The 15,862-nt window shown below is 41.9% G+C and overlaps 1 protein-coding gene across 2 annotated transcripts in view; it reads right to left on the bottom strand.

Annotated features, from left to right (window-relative positions):
- plxdc2b (plexin domain containing 2b) overlaps positions 1–11,796 on the bottom strand; it is a 59,514-nt gene extending 47,718 nt beyond the window's left edge. Inside the window, exons 1-2 of one of the 2 annotated variants that reach the window (XM_077509452.1) lie at positions 11,712–11,796; positions 11,342–11,514 (exon numbers count right to left, since the gene is read on the bottom strand). In XM_077509452.1, coding sequence (XP_077365578.1) covers positions 11,342–11,423 — 82 coding nt within the window. In that variant the 5' untranslated portion in view covers positions 11,424–11,514; positions 11,712–11,796. Of the gene's footprint in view, positions 1–11,341 lie in introns of both variants that reach the window. The other variant, XM_077509451.1, reaches the window with a different exon arrangement.
- Positions 11,797–15,862: the final 4,066 nt, after the last annotated feature.

The raw sequence follows: 15,862 nt of genomic DNA, 5'->3' as shown, positions 1-15,862 counted from the left end.
GACACGAGATAAATGTTGATTGTTGCCCTGTGAGCAGATTTATGTGCAATAACAATCTCGACACAGCTTGACGATTACCGTTGACCTTTAAAAACTCGCGTCCCATAATAGATGTGCAGATGTGTGATATTACCTCAGCTGAGTATTAAAAGTGGATGGTAAGACTTCATATTTAATCGTTAGTTGGCTAGAAAGATTAAGTAGGGAGGAACAACTCATTAGCTACTTTAAGTTTCACTTTTTGCCTTTGCAGACCGCTGGAATCGGGCCCAAGAGATCAAGTTAGATCCAGCTCTGGTCAAAAAATATGGCATGTCATGATTTTTCCTTTTCACGTGTGGGTCTTTCACATTGTAAAAATCTGTATGCTGTGTTTATGTAATGCGTGTCCAAGCTCCTTCCTACGAAACGCCAGCTGTTCACCTGGCAGTCTTTCTCCATTATCCCCTTTTGTGCATTGTCTTCTTGACAAGGCCGGACTTGTTTATGTCTTCAGGACAGATGTGAAGTCCCACATGGTATTCCCATCACTCGTTCCTCTCATTCCGTTCTTTTGCAGCGGGCCAGAAATGAGACAGTGGACACTAAGTGCTATGGAAAGCCAATCTCGAGCAAGTGTTTCATTTTCTAAAAGCTCAAATAGTTGATCTAAAAAGTAGTCAAAATTAATCAACGGTGACATTTTCAGCAGAAGCGGGAAGGAGGCTGTGCTGTGTGCCTTTGAAGGTTACATCCACCAATATCAAACCGACACAAATAAAGATTAAGGCGTACAATGTCGAGATATCAAATGCTTTTAGTCACGAAACTAGCTGTAGCGCAGATGATTTCAATCACCCCGGTTAGACTCATGCGCCTAAATGGTTGAACTATAAGTTGGAAATGTCACGAGCACATTCAATCGTGGATTTGCTTCCATTCGGACCCCCTTACTGGCCCGTGCCCGTCTTTGTGTTTGCAAACTAGCCGCGCTGCATGTCCGAAGCTTCCTGGCAAGTGCTGCTGTTGGCCGCCGGCCGACATCGCCCGCGTCGGTGTTTATCGCCCATGCAGGGGTACGGCAGGAGGTGGTAAGTGCTGGTTCTAGTTCATAATAATTGCTTGCAACATTTAGAGAGGCTTTCCCAGGGGCTCATAGAACAAGATATTATTTCAATCAAATAAAGTCCTAATCACAGCAGATTTGACTTGAAATTACTAGATAAAAAAATGCATTTATTTTGCATTTATGTGGTGACCAGTCCAGGATGTACCCCGTCTCACCGGTAACCCTAATGAGGATTAGGTGGTATAGACATTGGGTGGCTAAAATTCAACAGAGCTAAGTTTATTGCATCGTAGATGTCAAATTAAATCCAGGTGACTGTTTATTTCTGTTTGGATTCACCACAATTGGCAGTGTGCAGCTTCCTAATGCGATGATGCACAAATGCCAGAGGCCCTTTGGGTAAACGGTGAGCTGGCAAGACATTTAATCGATAGTTCCACATGCCTGCTTTCGATCGCTGGGGTGGGTGGGGGACACCGGTGAAATGAAACCCCTCCTTTATCTCGTACAAAATGAGACTGGAGAAAATATTTCATACACTGTCATTAATGATTCATAAGTCCACTACACTTTATCATGATGACATTCACACCCTGGCCTTGTGGTACGAATAACATACGCACCCTAATGAGGATAAGCGGTATAGAAAATGGATGGATGGGTAATTAAAGAGCTCACGCTAATTTTGTTTGCCGTCGGAGTAAGAGCGATAGGAGCAAAGGCCTTCAAACGAGAGTCAATTAGTAGTTTATAATCGTCAGCAGCTGACAAACAGGCACGCAAATGCCTCTTAATGACCACAAATAAGCAATTCCATCACCAACAAAGGCAATTCGTCACATTACTTGGACGGCGTATGGGTCATCATTTTCACAACACGGGGTAAAATTATTATTCGATGCCCTGAAGTTGAGGATGAAAATGTTTTGTTCACCCTGACTTGTTCGTTTAAGGCAAATAATAATAATAATAATAAAAAAGCTTCAGCTCGGAACTGAACAAGATATATTAATACTTGAGTCATTAAAATGCTTTTGCAAATGTCAAAAGCAAATTTAGTGAATGTGGGTGAGAGAGTCGGGACAAAGTGAGGAATAACAAGGGCATTACTGAGATTATTCAACACAATCGGAAATATGACGATAGCCAGGCTTGTTGTCAAGCATCATTTAATGCTGAACTAATAATTAATTCATTTAAAAAGAATGTCAATAGTATGCAAAAAATATGTTGTATCATATAAATGTATATTTTTTAATTTATATATATATCTACATATTTTTTTTACTAGTTCCTCCCGCTAGCTGCTCTTGTTAACCACTCCAGCCCATGGCTCCGATTAACTCCCGCTAGCCACTCTTGTTAGCTGCTCCGGCTAATTCCGGTTCGCTCCGTCTTTCGGCGTTGCTCACCACGCTTCACAACGGCTGCCAAGTCGCCCATTGAGATCCTCGTTTACTCGCGCAAAATAAGAATTTGTGGTAGGCTTAGTAGTGTGCCTGCTCCTGCGTGCTTCTAATGCTATACTTTGACCACTAGATGGTGCTAGGTATCACTGAATGTCCCTTTAAAGAAATAACCGGTAAAAACGCCAATCCAGTCAGGTTCTTCCCACTGCAGTTTTAGACTCCACAGTTTCTATTTTGCCGCAGTTTATTTTATTTTATTTTTTGCTGAAAATCTGTCACTGTACAGCCACATCTCACAGCAAAAACAAGAGTTCTATGAACAATGATTTTCGTAGTGAAAACCAAGCACAGATGAGGAAAGAAAGAATATACTCTAGTCTTGGTGGCAGTTGAGGTTTAAATAATCCACTCATGCTGAACCGTAGAGGTAATGCAAATAATATAAAGCAAAACTGGTGAAAGCAATATGAAGCAATTGTCGGATCTAATGCCAGTCGAGACTCCTTGACAATGACTGTGCACTTGACTGAAGACAAGTTTACAGTCCTAAATCCTGTTGTCTCCACTTTGTGACAGTAATCTGTTGTCTCCCGTACTGAGACCAATCTAGGCATGGTGTGTCCATTACATTATTAGTCTCCACTTTCCTACATTAGTCAGTTTCTTTCTACCCACAAACTCCACTTGGATAAAACCGAAGACCAGTCCAGACATAGTGTGTCCAATACAGTACTAGACTCCATACACTTTGCTACAGTGGTCGATTCTCTTCCTGACCAGTGTCCTCTGAAATAAAATTGATTGAAGACCAACGCAGACAGCCTGTCGCCCGCCTTTTTCCACAAGTCATTTAGGATGGGCTCAACTGTGCCCCAAAAAATGATGAATGAAACTGGTAAGACTCCAAGAACTTCTCAAAATGAGACTTAAGGTGAGTCATTGGCGAGTGGGCGTTAGTAGGTACTGTTCCCCAACCCAGTTAGCAAATAGCTGGCGTTGCCGGAGATGCCACATGCAGCCAGGCCCAAGCTTGCAAACTTGCCAAATTACAACTCCACCGTGCCAGACCGCAGATGTGATCTATGGAGCTCATTAAAATGATGTGAGCCTCCTGATTCACTGCTACCACACCCGGGCCTCCAATGATATCACCTAGCATTAAAGAAACAACATGGACTCGTGGCAACACACCCACCGGGTATGTTCAAGTCTGGAGAAGACGAGCAGTGAAACCGGACGTATTCGCAAAACAAGAGAATTGCTTGTTGGTTTGCTTTGGACATCTGTAACGTGCTTGGACTTGCGTTGTCAAGGTTGATGGATTCAGTGGTAAACAGGATGAAAGCGAGCTGCCAAAGTTCTACTTTTTGCAGCTGTAGCTCTCATTTAGGAGACACACAGTCAAGCTTGTGCAAGGTTCCGTGCAAAACAAAACAAAAAAAAACTCCTGACCCCGGCAATCTTCTGACGGGCCTCTGGGATTCCTCCTTAATCCGCCCCTCCCTGGCAGCCCTTCATCCACACGGGTCAAACGATGAACAGGCCGAGCCTCGCAGATGTTCAATCTTCATAACTCATCCACGGACTGGAGTCACACAACAATGTTGGCGTTCTCTTACAAACACATAAAATGACAGATGACGATGTCCACTGCTAAATTCTCCCCGGGGGGATGCAGGACCCATGAATCTGAGCTGTTTCTTTGTGTGGCACTCTGCCCGGCAGACAGTGACACATTCTTGAGAAATGCTGTCAAGTTAAAGCAGCGAGCATGTGCTGCATCAAAGATAAATTAAAGATGCTGGGGTTGCTACGAGACCGTATATTCTCCGTCATACTTGAGAACATTACGGTCAGAATTGCATCCAATGAATCATAGTGATAGCTAACATCTTTTACCGAATAAGGGCATATCGATCGAGGCGCATCCATTATGATTGAACCCAATATGGTCAAATAAAAGGCTTTTCTATGAGCTGAGAGAAACATCCATCTATCCTTATTGTGCCCGTTAGGGTTGCTGGTGAGGCGGAGCCTATCTAAGATGACTTTGGTCCACCCAGGATTGGTTCCTTGCAAGGGGTAAGGGTTCAGGCTCCTCAACCACAATGGACTCTCAGAGGGGTTAATAGTTGAGCTGAGATTTGACGGCTTTTACTTGTCGTTTCTGGCACCCGGATATTAAGGGTCCATCCATTAGCAGCAGCTTGAGCAGGGAAGCCCAGACTTCCCTCTCCCGCTCCTCTGGAGGGATCCCAAGGCGTTCCCAGGCCAGCCGAGAGACATAGTCTCTCCAGCATTTCCTGGCTAGGTCCCCAAGGCCTTCTGCCGGTGGGACATGCCCGGACCACTTCTTCATAGAGGTTTCCAGGAGGCATCCAGATTCCCCAGCCACCTCAAAGGGTGGAGCAGCGGCTCGACTCTGAGTCCCTCCCGGATGGCCGAGCTTCTCACCCTGGCTTTTATGGGTAAACAGAATAAACATGGCCGTCTGGCAGAAACCTGTTTCAACATCTCAAATAAGAAGCAATGATGCGAAACCCAGATGGAGTGATCTCACGCTTGATACTCGCTCGACCTGTCGCAGACCAAGTATTTTATGTCTAAGAGAAGGATGGGATTCGCAAATGACTTGCAGACGTTAAAAAGGCAGTCGTGGCAGGCTAACTTCAGAAGAAATGGCCCTAATTGGGAAAGTCAACTCTCATTTCATTAAGATGGTTTTTATGTTTGTAATAACGTCAGTGTGAGACTGTGAATAAGATGACTTGAGTGTGTTTAAGGAGCGCCTATCATGTCAACATTAAGTGTGCAAATAATGACCAAATACGACCATCGTCTGTGTTTTATTCTCTGACTGCACCTGCTCCAAGAGGCGGGGCACACCCTGGACTGGTTGCCAGTCAATCACAGGGCACAGTGGACGTTGGAAAACCAACACAACCACGGGAGATTTTGCAAATTTGCAATTCGAACCCCGAACCTGATCAAAGACATTGTAAACAATTCTATTTCGCAAAACCCGTGCATGCGCATTGTAGCTCAAAGCATCACTTAATGTGGAAATAATCCTCCTCCTCCACACTCGGCCTGAAGAAGCCGCTCGATGAAGGGGAACCAAGTGCTCCATGCCTTGTTGCCATGAAACGGAGGCATGCTGAAAGAAGATAACGCACTGCGCCGTATAGCCGAGAACCCCACCCGCCCCCCTCCCGCCACTCATTTAGACTTCATATCCTGAACTCGGCAGGAGGGGGGGGGGGGGGGGGGGGGGGGTGCTCGGGTCTATGCACAAAGCAAGTTGTTGGCCACGAGGTTTACGGCATGCCGCGACATGCCTGTGCAGCAAGTTTGTGTGAAAGTTCTTCGTTTGTGTACAACTGCTTTCACTGCTGAGTGAAGTGAGGGACAACGCTACATAGGAGCATCACCTTTATCCTCAGCTCGGTCCTTTGGGGTTTTTATATTTAATTAGTCCGGATTTAAGATAAACCTATTAAGAAGATTAACCCTTCTCTTGTGATCCTCTCAACAGGGTTACATTCAGTATCACAGTCTATTCAAAAATGACCTCTAACTGAGGTTATAATTTCACCCTCAGTGGGTCACAATTCTAGGTACACCTGCACGATCCAATCAAACGTGCAATATGAGGCCTTCTTGAAATTACCCGCAGCCCGAGGAGTCAGCTTCTCTTGGCAACATTAGAATTTATAGGCATGTTAAATATTATTATCCATCCATTTTCTTGACCGCTTATTCCCCACAAGGGTCGTGGGGGGAGCTGGTGCCTATCTCAGCTGGCTCTGGGCAGTAGGCGGGGGACACCCCAGACTGGTTGCCAGCCAATCGCAGCAAATTATTATTATTATTTTTTAATTAGTTCTAATTTTGACGCAAATTTCTATTGTACTGCAAATTAATATGCGCTTGAAATACCGGTTTTCGACCTCCTTGACTACTAATAATCGATATCGGCCTTGCAAAAAAACATGTCGGTCTATCCCTAACAGGAAGTCTACCATTTTGTTTTGGAGAGGCCATTGTTGGGTCATTTTGGACAATCCAAGTGTCCTACAAAGAAAAATCAGCCCCAGAAGCCAGTTTCTCAGAAGTAGGCTAGCTTCTGTGTTCTCTTTGTTTATATCTTCTCAGGCTATTCTGAAAAACACATAAAGGTAAAGTGTTTTTTGTTGGGTTTTTTTTTGTTACAGAGAGGTGTCCTTATTAATGGTGGCGCTATCATATGTGCATGGTACGATGTGTGTACTCCAATTAAGTAGGCTATAATCTTCCCCCAAAATGTGACTGCTCTTCTTCTCCAGCCAAAAATGAAGCATCGAGTGCTGCAACAGCCTGACTGTGGGCAAGGTGGCCGCTTTCCAATCATTTGTGGGGGGAAAAAAAAGAAGATGTTTATCAGTGACGGAAATTGCTTGTCATTTCTCACTGAACTCTTATCCATCACCAGCCTCCCTGCTTGTGACCTTTTCGAGCGGGCCTTGAAAGTGGACTGCAGCGCTGAGCGCATCCCGCAACCGCAGCAAGATGAGGATCTGGCGGGCCCACATGAAAAGACGATGATGCAAACTTGAAGAGGGGATTAACTGCGCCGCGTTTCATTAACTAGTGGCCTCTTGGCTCTTTGTCTCGGGCGCCTATTGAACCCCAGCGCGCCACTCATGAGCTCTAAAGCCGGCCCCTCCGTATGAGTGGGCGTGGAGGGGAGCGTCAAGGTTCCAGGGCGTGACTAATGCGCCGGCCTGGTGCTGCTGTTGCATGCTGGTACGGGTGATGACCCCGGTCCTGGTTTGTATGGCGAAAGCCCGTCGGGGCTGCAAGCGGAGGGCGGCACAATGAAGCGCCCCCTCCCCTGTCCTGGACGTGCATCCCCCAACTCTCAAAGCACCCAACCCCCGAGATGCATTCTCCCTTTCAGTTGTTCATTCAGACCGGCAATAAAGAAGCAGACTCCGGCTATGTCTGTGAAATTTCAGAATGTGCTATACCAGGTCATCTTATTTTCCAGAAGTGCCTTCCAATTGCATTCCATTGTCCACTAGGGTGGACAACGTGCATTTGAGCAACTGATGAAATATGTTTGTAAGGAAAGAATAAATAACAAAACAAAAAATAATGGAAACACTATCGAAAATGTCTTAGATTTTTAACATTGTGTTCACAAATTTTTAACATATTACAAGACTAGTACATGTATTGCAAAAACATTTATCCAAATAAAAATAACTTTCTATGAAGTACAGATACTAATTTTCTTTTTTCTGGCAACCAGTTATCATCAGTGCCGCTGTCATCAGCCCCACTTGAGTCAGATGGTATATCTGGTTGACTATCCTGTAGGTTTTGCTAGCATGTTCTGCACCGGACCACTAAAAAACATAATGACCAGGATCCTTACTCTCATATGAGGACTAAAATCCATAAAATATTTCTATATTAAAAATTAAATGATGATTTAAAGCAAAACAAAAAAAAGTATTTTCAAATGCAACAAAGTTACAGGCAGCACTAAGTTGTCGTCACAATACAGCTAATGATGTCCAAAGTTCAATTTAGCAGACTCATGATCAATTGTCATTTCCTCAAATTACACAATAAATACTTGGATATTTTAACAAATACATTACTCCTTAGTTGTTGCTTGATGTCTCAATATATTTTTTCCTTGCAAGGGCCTCCTGGAATAGAAGGAACAGACAACGGATGGCAACGTATGTGAAGTCTACAGTAGTGTCCACTGGAGTGGCTAATGGCCAACTGTGGCAAAATGATTCATTTATATAGGAGAAAACATTTTAATAGCTATCCACTGTAGTATCCACTATCCATGTTAAAAATCATGTTGCTTTCGGCAGGTTTTTCTCAGTACGGACCCGACTTCTTCCGCAGTCACTTAGCTGGGCAGTGGTCGAAAGCATCCCTACTCTCGTGCATTACAGTAGTTTGAAGTCACACAGTGTCCGGGTGTGCTCCACACGCTGCCACAATCTTAGCACATTAACAGCCTTGAGCGCAGCCATTAAAAGCAAACCACATCATTACACTGGTCGCTATCTCTCCCGCTCTCTCTCTCAATCGAACGACACCGCTGCTCTCACGCTCATCGCAATTCCAGGCCCGAGAGGAACATCTCTTTTTTTCCATCCGGGGTGCAAATTATCTGGGAAATCAGCCCCAATTTTGTGTGCCACTGCTGAGAATCACATCTTTGAAAAAGCAAAAAAAAAAAAAAAGTGTGCGTGCAGGATGTTGTGTAATTCCGCCCAGATGTTCACCACGGTTTCCAACAAGATGTACTGTGTGATACCACGTTTTGTTTTCCCATGGTACAATGCTTGGCACCCTTTTGTTTGGGCACCAAATTCAGTGGTATGATGCATAAAAGGTGGTGCAACATACAACCCTAGCCGGTTGATTGGCCAATACTCGGAAACAAAGTTTTAACGTCTACAAATATTTGTCTTCACTATAATAGTTTTTTCTGCTCACTTTTTAGTCTTACATTTGAAAACAGATCTGTAGTTTCTACATATTACTTTCTCAAAATGGCTCTACACGTTTTCAACTGCCGTGGCGAATGAGAGATAAAGTTAACTGCGGTTGACGTTTCAATTGTTTTATTGAGATATTTGCACTCTTCAGTCACGATTTAACATGTCAAAAGTTGGCCTCAAAGCCCTAAAAGTAGAGCTGTGTGACTAGCGCACACTCACGGCCGACTATGAGGCACTCTAAAGTAGCCACGCCAGCTCATATTGGTGGTCCACTTCTGATTATCAAATCAAATATTTTATTTACCGGCCCACGTTGTGCTCCTCGTTTCTATGCGTGACATCCGCACACTTGCGACAGACAACGAGGCACTCTAAAGTAGCCACGCCAGCTCATATTGGTGGCCCACATCTGATTGTCAAATCGAAAATTATTTTATTTCCCACCCCACGTTGTGCTCCGCCTTTCTTTGTGTGACATCCGCACACTCATGGCACTACGAGGCACTCTAAAGTAGCCGCGCCAGCCCATATTTGTGGTCCACGTCTGGTTGTCAAATCCAACATTATTTTATTAAACCCAAGACTTTGTGCTCCGCCTTTCTTTGTGTGACATCCACACACTCGCGACAGACAACGAGGCACTCTAAAGCAACCACAACAGAGGACTATGAAAAAGAAACATGTATCTTTTGGTAATAGGCATAGTTAATCAAGCAACTGTAACTGCATGTCCCAACTGTGGCTGCATTACCGTTGATGCTAACAAAGCCGCTAATGTTTTTATACAGTAGAGGAGGGGTGATTCTGGACCCCATTTTAGCCACACCTAAAAAAAAAAAAAAAAAAATCAGGAAAACTTAACTGGTGTGCACTTTAACGCTATTTATCCACAACTGGGTACTCAGTCTTCCCTTTACAGGTTCTTAAATAGAAAGGTGTTGCACCTCTCGACCATTAATAAACCAACACACGGAGCGCCACTCCAGATATGAGGAAGCACCTCGGTCAGATATCTAAAAATATTGTCCTACATACAAACAAGGACAAGCCACAGAAGGAAAAAGAAATGCAGTCAAGAATGATTTTTGTTTCAATCAGTCCATCTCCCTCCTGCAAGGACGTTCAAATGCGCTCCACATGCAGACTGACTGAACTGTCAAACCATGCTGGCGCATAAATACGGCACACGTGCCACCCGATAGTATCACTCACAGAGAAAGCAAAGGGTGGGTTGAGTTGGGGGTTGCACACAAAACACACACTGCTTTAATTTACAGTCACTGTCAGCAGCTGAACATATTCACCGAACCGCTGTCTGGTGAAAATGCACTGGCAGCAATAAACGCTCCAGGATGGAGGGAGGGAGGGAGGGAAGCGGGTGGGGGGGCAAGGCTGTCGTGTGTGGAGCGTGCTGATGTTGGGATGACGACTTTTCTCCGAGGAATACAACTGACGTGACCTCTTTGTCTCAAGTACAGTACAGGAGGAGGTGTGCTCGTTATGCCACACACGGAGAATTATTGCACACCAGAAATTGGACATATCATTGGGAAAGTGATTTAATTGCAGAGCCGCAGTGTGGTCGGAAATACATAGGAGCACTATCGTGTCAACACCAAAACCTAAGCAGAGCTGCAGTGTTGTTGGATGCATATTTGAGTGCAAATAAAACCTCAGGGGGGAAAAAAAACATCCATCATATTTTATAGTGTTATCTCAACTCACTTTTGGGATGAGAAGTGGGAGAACATGCAAACTCCACACAGGAGGGAATCAAACCCAGAACCTCTTGACTGCAGGGCAAACGTGCTCACCACTATTTCACGATGCTGCAACAATAACCACATTCAAATCTCTGGACAATTCAAAGCATTCCATGAGCCTGACACGCATGTGACAGCAAGGAAGGATTCGAACCAGGAACCTCTCCACTGCGATGCGAACATGCCAAACACTAACAACCGTGCTGCCAAAAAAACTCATAACACATAATTAAAATGTTTTTAGGAATTTTGCACACGGAGGACCAAGCCAGTTAATTGCTTAGTGCTCGCTTAGGGTGATTACGATGTTATGATTATCACAGCTTTTTTTTCTACCATTATTATTATTTTTTTAACATCTAATTCCGCTCCATATCTTGTTTTGCTTTTAAATATTTAACTAGACCACAAAGAGAGGCTAAAACACTCAAATGTGGACTGTAAAATCTTTCTAGTAGCTTGGAAAATAGTAATAATAATAATAGCATGACAGCCCCCCCACTTACACGTCATTTAAAGTCAACAAAGTGCAAGAGAAAGAAAATGAGAGCAGGTCTCCATGTGAAAGGTGTGCGGTTGGGATGGTGTTGTAATGTTGCTTCTTACCGGTCTGGGCTCCGGCGTCGTACACGCACTGCACAAGCAAGACAAGTCCGAGCAGCATGTCCAGTCTCCTCCCCAGCTCCATGGCCACGGATATCCAAGAGGTCGTCTTCCTAGCCCCCCACTATCCGCCGCTCCACTCCGAGGCGGCGGAACCCCGCAGCTCTCTCCTTCGTCTTCCCGGAGGAAACAGAAACGGAGAGAGAAATAAAAACCTGCTTTGTCTTCAGCTCGCGGAGGTGCTTTCGTTCGTTCCCCACACAATTGCGCGCCCCCCCGCTTCCAAAGTGAACCAACAAGATGCGCAAAAAAAATATGAGAATGAAATATTCAAATATGACAAGAGGGAAAAGTTGAACGCATCGGAGCTCACCCGGTGTGCTTCGGCGTGTGTGTGTGTGAGGTCCAATGTTGCGCTCCTGGAGGAAAAGAAAGTGCGCGTGTGACGTCACCGCCCCCTTGCAGCCAATGAGATGGCGTCTTTTGGAACACGAACGTTTTGCCGCCTTTTCTGTATCGCGCTATCGCTAAGCTAGCTATGCTAAAGAAATATCAAATTAAGGAAAATGTCAATGTTATAAAACATCCATCTGCTTACTCTTTGTATCGATATCTACCTAACAATTGCTAAGATAGCTAACTAAGGTAGAGACAAAGATTATTATTTTCTCAATTAAGAAACAAAACACTATCTCACTAAGCTAGTAGCTTGCTGACTACCACAGGAAAGTAAAATATTAAGGGAAATGTCAAAAACTAATCAACATATCCTCAATATCGTTTACCTACATGTCAAACTATCAAAAATCGCTAAGCTAGCTACATGTTTAACAAGCTAGCTAGCTAGCTATGTGCAATGGTAAGAGAAATTACATTTAATGTCGCTCTGAAGTTACACTCATGAAAGCAGCTTTTATTTGAGCTTAGCTGGAGACGTCCTAAGTTATTCAAAATTTAAAAAACAATAATAAAACAATAAAAAAATATTAAAAAAAAAAATGATAAATACCAATATTACCTTAGTGCAAAAGTGCTATAAAGAAGTAAAAGAATGTATTGTTTTGTACATTCTTCATATTTGTGGTCACCTTTAATTTCAACAAGTACAAACGCGACAGTGTTGACACCATGACATCACCATCATGTGTGTTTTCCTCACAGGCGGCCAGACCTGGGAGGGAGGTGGTAGTCGGGTTTTTTTTTTCTCCCACGGTGTTCCCTTTGCTGCCCATACAGGGAAGAGGACTCAACAATTAAGACGCCACCCGCTGTGGGAATTTCGGGAGCGGTCACGGAAAAGCTGAGGAAATGAAGGAGTGCTTTTATAAGTCTCGACTGCTGCCATCAAATATTAACACTTGAGAGGCCCTTAAAATACCTTATGTGGCTAACCACGAAAAAATGTCACCTTCCCCAAGAACAGCTAGAAAAATAAACAATACGTTGTTTTTTTGGTCTTATTTAAACAAGTCAAGCTACTTTAGCCTGAATCATACTGTACGTAACAATTATTATTTACACTTTAGCTAGTAATTGGTCCCAGAGACCTATAGCAATGCATGTAGCTGAAATGGTTTTGCTGCATGCTTTGAATGGGGAGAAAATAGCTCCATATCATGTTCGATTTCAATGGGACATTTTTTGTGTAGCCTTGAATGACTATCCTCAAGCAGATTTGATGGTTAGTCATTCACACAGTAAAAACAAACAAACAGATAAAACCTTGAATGAATATCCTCAAGCAGATTCGACGGTTATGCATTCACACAGTAGAAAAGTCTTAAATATAAAACCTTGTATGCAACAAAAATGAAATGATCCCTTGGAAGTCGACACTTCACAATGTGACACTTGAGTTTGTGCATCATCGTGATTGAAGTGAGTAAAGTTTCACCCAGCATTTGCACGACCTTCACGAGTCTTCGTTTTTTTTTTTCATCATCCACTTTCTTGCGTAAAATCTCACAGCTCGATTTGATCAGCGCCCACCTTGTGGCAAAAACGTATCTGCGGCGAGAACAATGATGGCGAGGCGTGTGATGTATTTACCTCACAGGGGCAGCTCATCACTCAAGGGAAAGCTTCTTTCGTCTCTTTTACAATCCGTTTTCGACTCAGCCTTCCCATCTCGTCTAATCACGGTCAATTCATCTTCTTCTATTGAGGCAATCAGAGCCCAAAGTGCACTTGAGCTCATTTAGCCCAGAGCGAACGCTTGTACAAGGTCGTCCGCTCGGTGTATTTAGGTTCGTGCCAGCAGGGATGACACTGAAGCGTCAATTATAATTTTTACAGCATCACTTGTCCTATTGGTCCCGCTTTCATGAAAATTTTATGCGAACTTTGATGACGATTTGGAAGAAATTTTAGAAAAAGTGTAGTAGCTAGCTGTGTTTTTGGCACAAATATTCTTTAGGGGTTAGGACAATTCTTATTTTATATATTTTTAAAGAAAAATTGGGATAACAAATACAGGTAACTAAGACAATGTGTTTTTTTTTTTTTAAATAAAGGAAATATTAATTAAATATTTATAACAACAATGCTTTTTCTAATAAGAAGATATGATAGATAAATGTTCCAAATAAAAAAAATGTTTAAATAAACAAAAATAAGAATTACATTAATTATTAATAATAATTAATAAATTAGTAAATAAGTAAACTATTGAACTAATATGTTGACATATAATTGTAACAAAAAAAGAAATACACCAAAATTCCAAAAATATAAATTCAAATAAGACCCTAGTACAAAATCATAAATATATATTTTGTATTTTGGAACGTTAAAAAAAAAAATAATTAATGAGAATAAATATAAATGAGAACTAAGCTTTGCATGTTAACTAAAAAAATCAAGTGAGTCAAAGAAGACATAATTCTTATTTTACACAATTTTAAAGAAAAATTGGGGGAGCAAATATCGGTACCTAAGACAATGTTTTTGTTTTGTTTTTTTAAATAAGGAAATATTAATTAAATAAATATTTCTAACAATAATGCCTAGCTTTTAGAATAAAAAGATGATAGATTCTAAATGTTCCAAACAAGAATTTTTTTTTTAAACAAAAATAAGAATTACATTAACGATTAATAATAATTCATAATTAAAATATGTAAATAAAAAACAATTGAACTAATATGTTGGCATAGTTGTAACAAAAAAATAAATACACTAAAATTAAAAAATATATATTATATAAGCATAAATATATATGTTGTATTTTGGAACATTTAAAAAAAAAAAAAAAAAAAAAAACTAAACGTCACATTAAAAACAAAAATAAATTCATGAGAATAAATAGAAATGAGAACTAAGCTTTGCATGTTAACTAAAAAAAAAAATCAAGTGAGTCAAAGAAGACCGTTCCTACTCCAATTTATATAATATTTTCCCATTGTTTTAATCTTCATTACGATAGGGTAAATAATTTCCCAACAATGGTAAATAAATATTTTCCCAAATGAAAAAAAATAAAAAATAAAAATAAACATAGTGTCCAACTAAATATAGCAAGTTGCTCATTCTAACACATCCCAATTGGTTCTAATTAGTTGGACAAGCGATGTAAATCCTCCCCCATTGGGGTGAGCTGATCCCACCAACAACACAAAAAAACAACATCCACAAAGAGCTTGTGCTCGCGCGGCACGCCATTCAGCGGCATGAATACCGAAGCTACGAGAGGCGCACAAAAACAAACCAAAAACCAATGACGGCTTCAAAATCTCTGCCCACGACTGTGCAAGCTTGGCATAAAGGTGCATAAAGTGCTATTGTTTTGAGCAAAGGTCGTCGGTTCGAGTGTCACTGGGTTGATGCAAAAGAGCACTGAGCTGAGTTGGTCGTTTTTGGAGGGTTTGGAATTTTTGTCTACCTGTTGCTAACCCGCCAGCTGGGATTTATAACTAATTGCGCTATAGATCTACTTTAATGTTGGCCATTTAAAAATGGAAATTAAAATCAGAAATCTTTAAGATATGGATTTTTTTTTATCTTGCCCATGTAGTGTGGTAGTATTAAAAGTAAAATGCTAACAGTCAGTATGCTAACATATAGCAAGATAGCAATCAGCGTAGAGAAAGTGTTAAGAAAACAAATGGGAATAGATACAGTGCTAACATGCTAACATGCTATAAAAGAAAACCAAATCAAAACAAAAGGATGTACGTCATTTTAATACATGTCTAATTAAATATCAAATATGTTTATTATAAAATGTCAGACAGTTAATGACCAAGCCGCTCATGTGCAAAGCAAGTGTGATGCTACATTATTATAACAACATAACAATTTGCAAATAAAAAAGGAAAGAATAAGGATTAACAATGTAGCTTCGCTATGCTTTCATTGGCTGGTGAATTAGCGCTGTAAATTCTGCCTAGCAACAACTGACCAGAAAATGACCCAATGAGTTCTGTTGGTATATACTGTACCTGTTTTTTGTTGTTGTTGTTGTTTTGTTGTCCCAACCCCCCCCCCCCCCCCCCCCTACCCCCCCGCCCCCCCCCCATTGGCCTT

Source organism: Festucalex cinctus, chromosome 20, assembly GCF_051991245.1.
Source record: "Festucalex cinctus isolate MCC-2025b chromosome 20, RoL_Fcin_1.0, whole genome shotgun sequence".
NCBI lineage: Eukaryota > Metazoa > Chordata > Actinopteri > Syngnathiformes > Syngnathidae > Festucalex > Festucalex cinctus.
The sequence above is the reverse complement of the archived record's forward strand: the minus strand, read 5'-3'. Positions and strand labels throughout refer to the sequence as shown.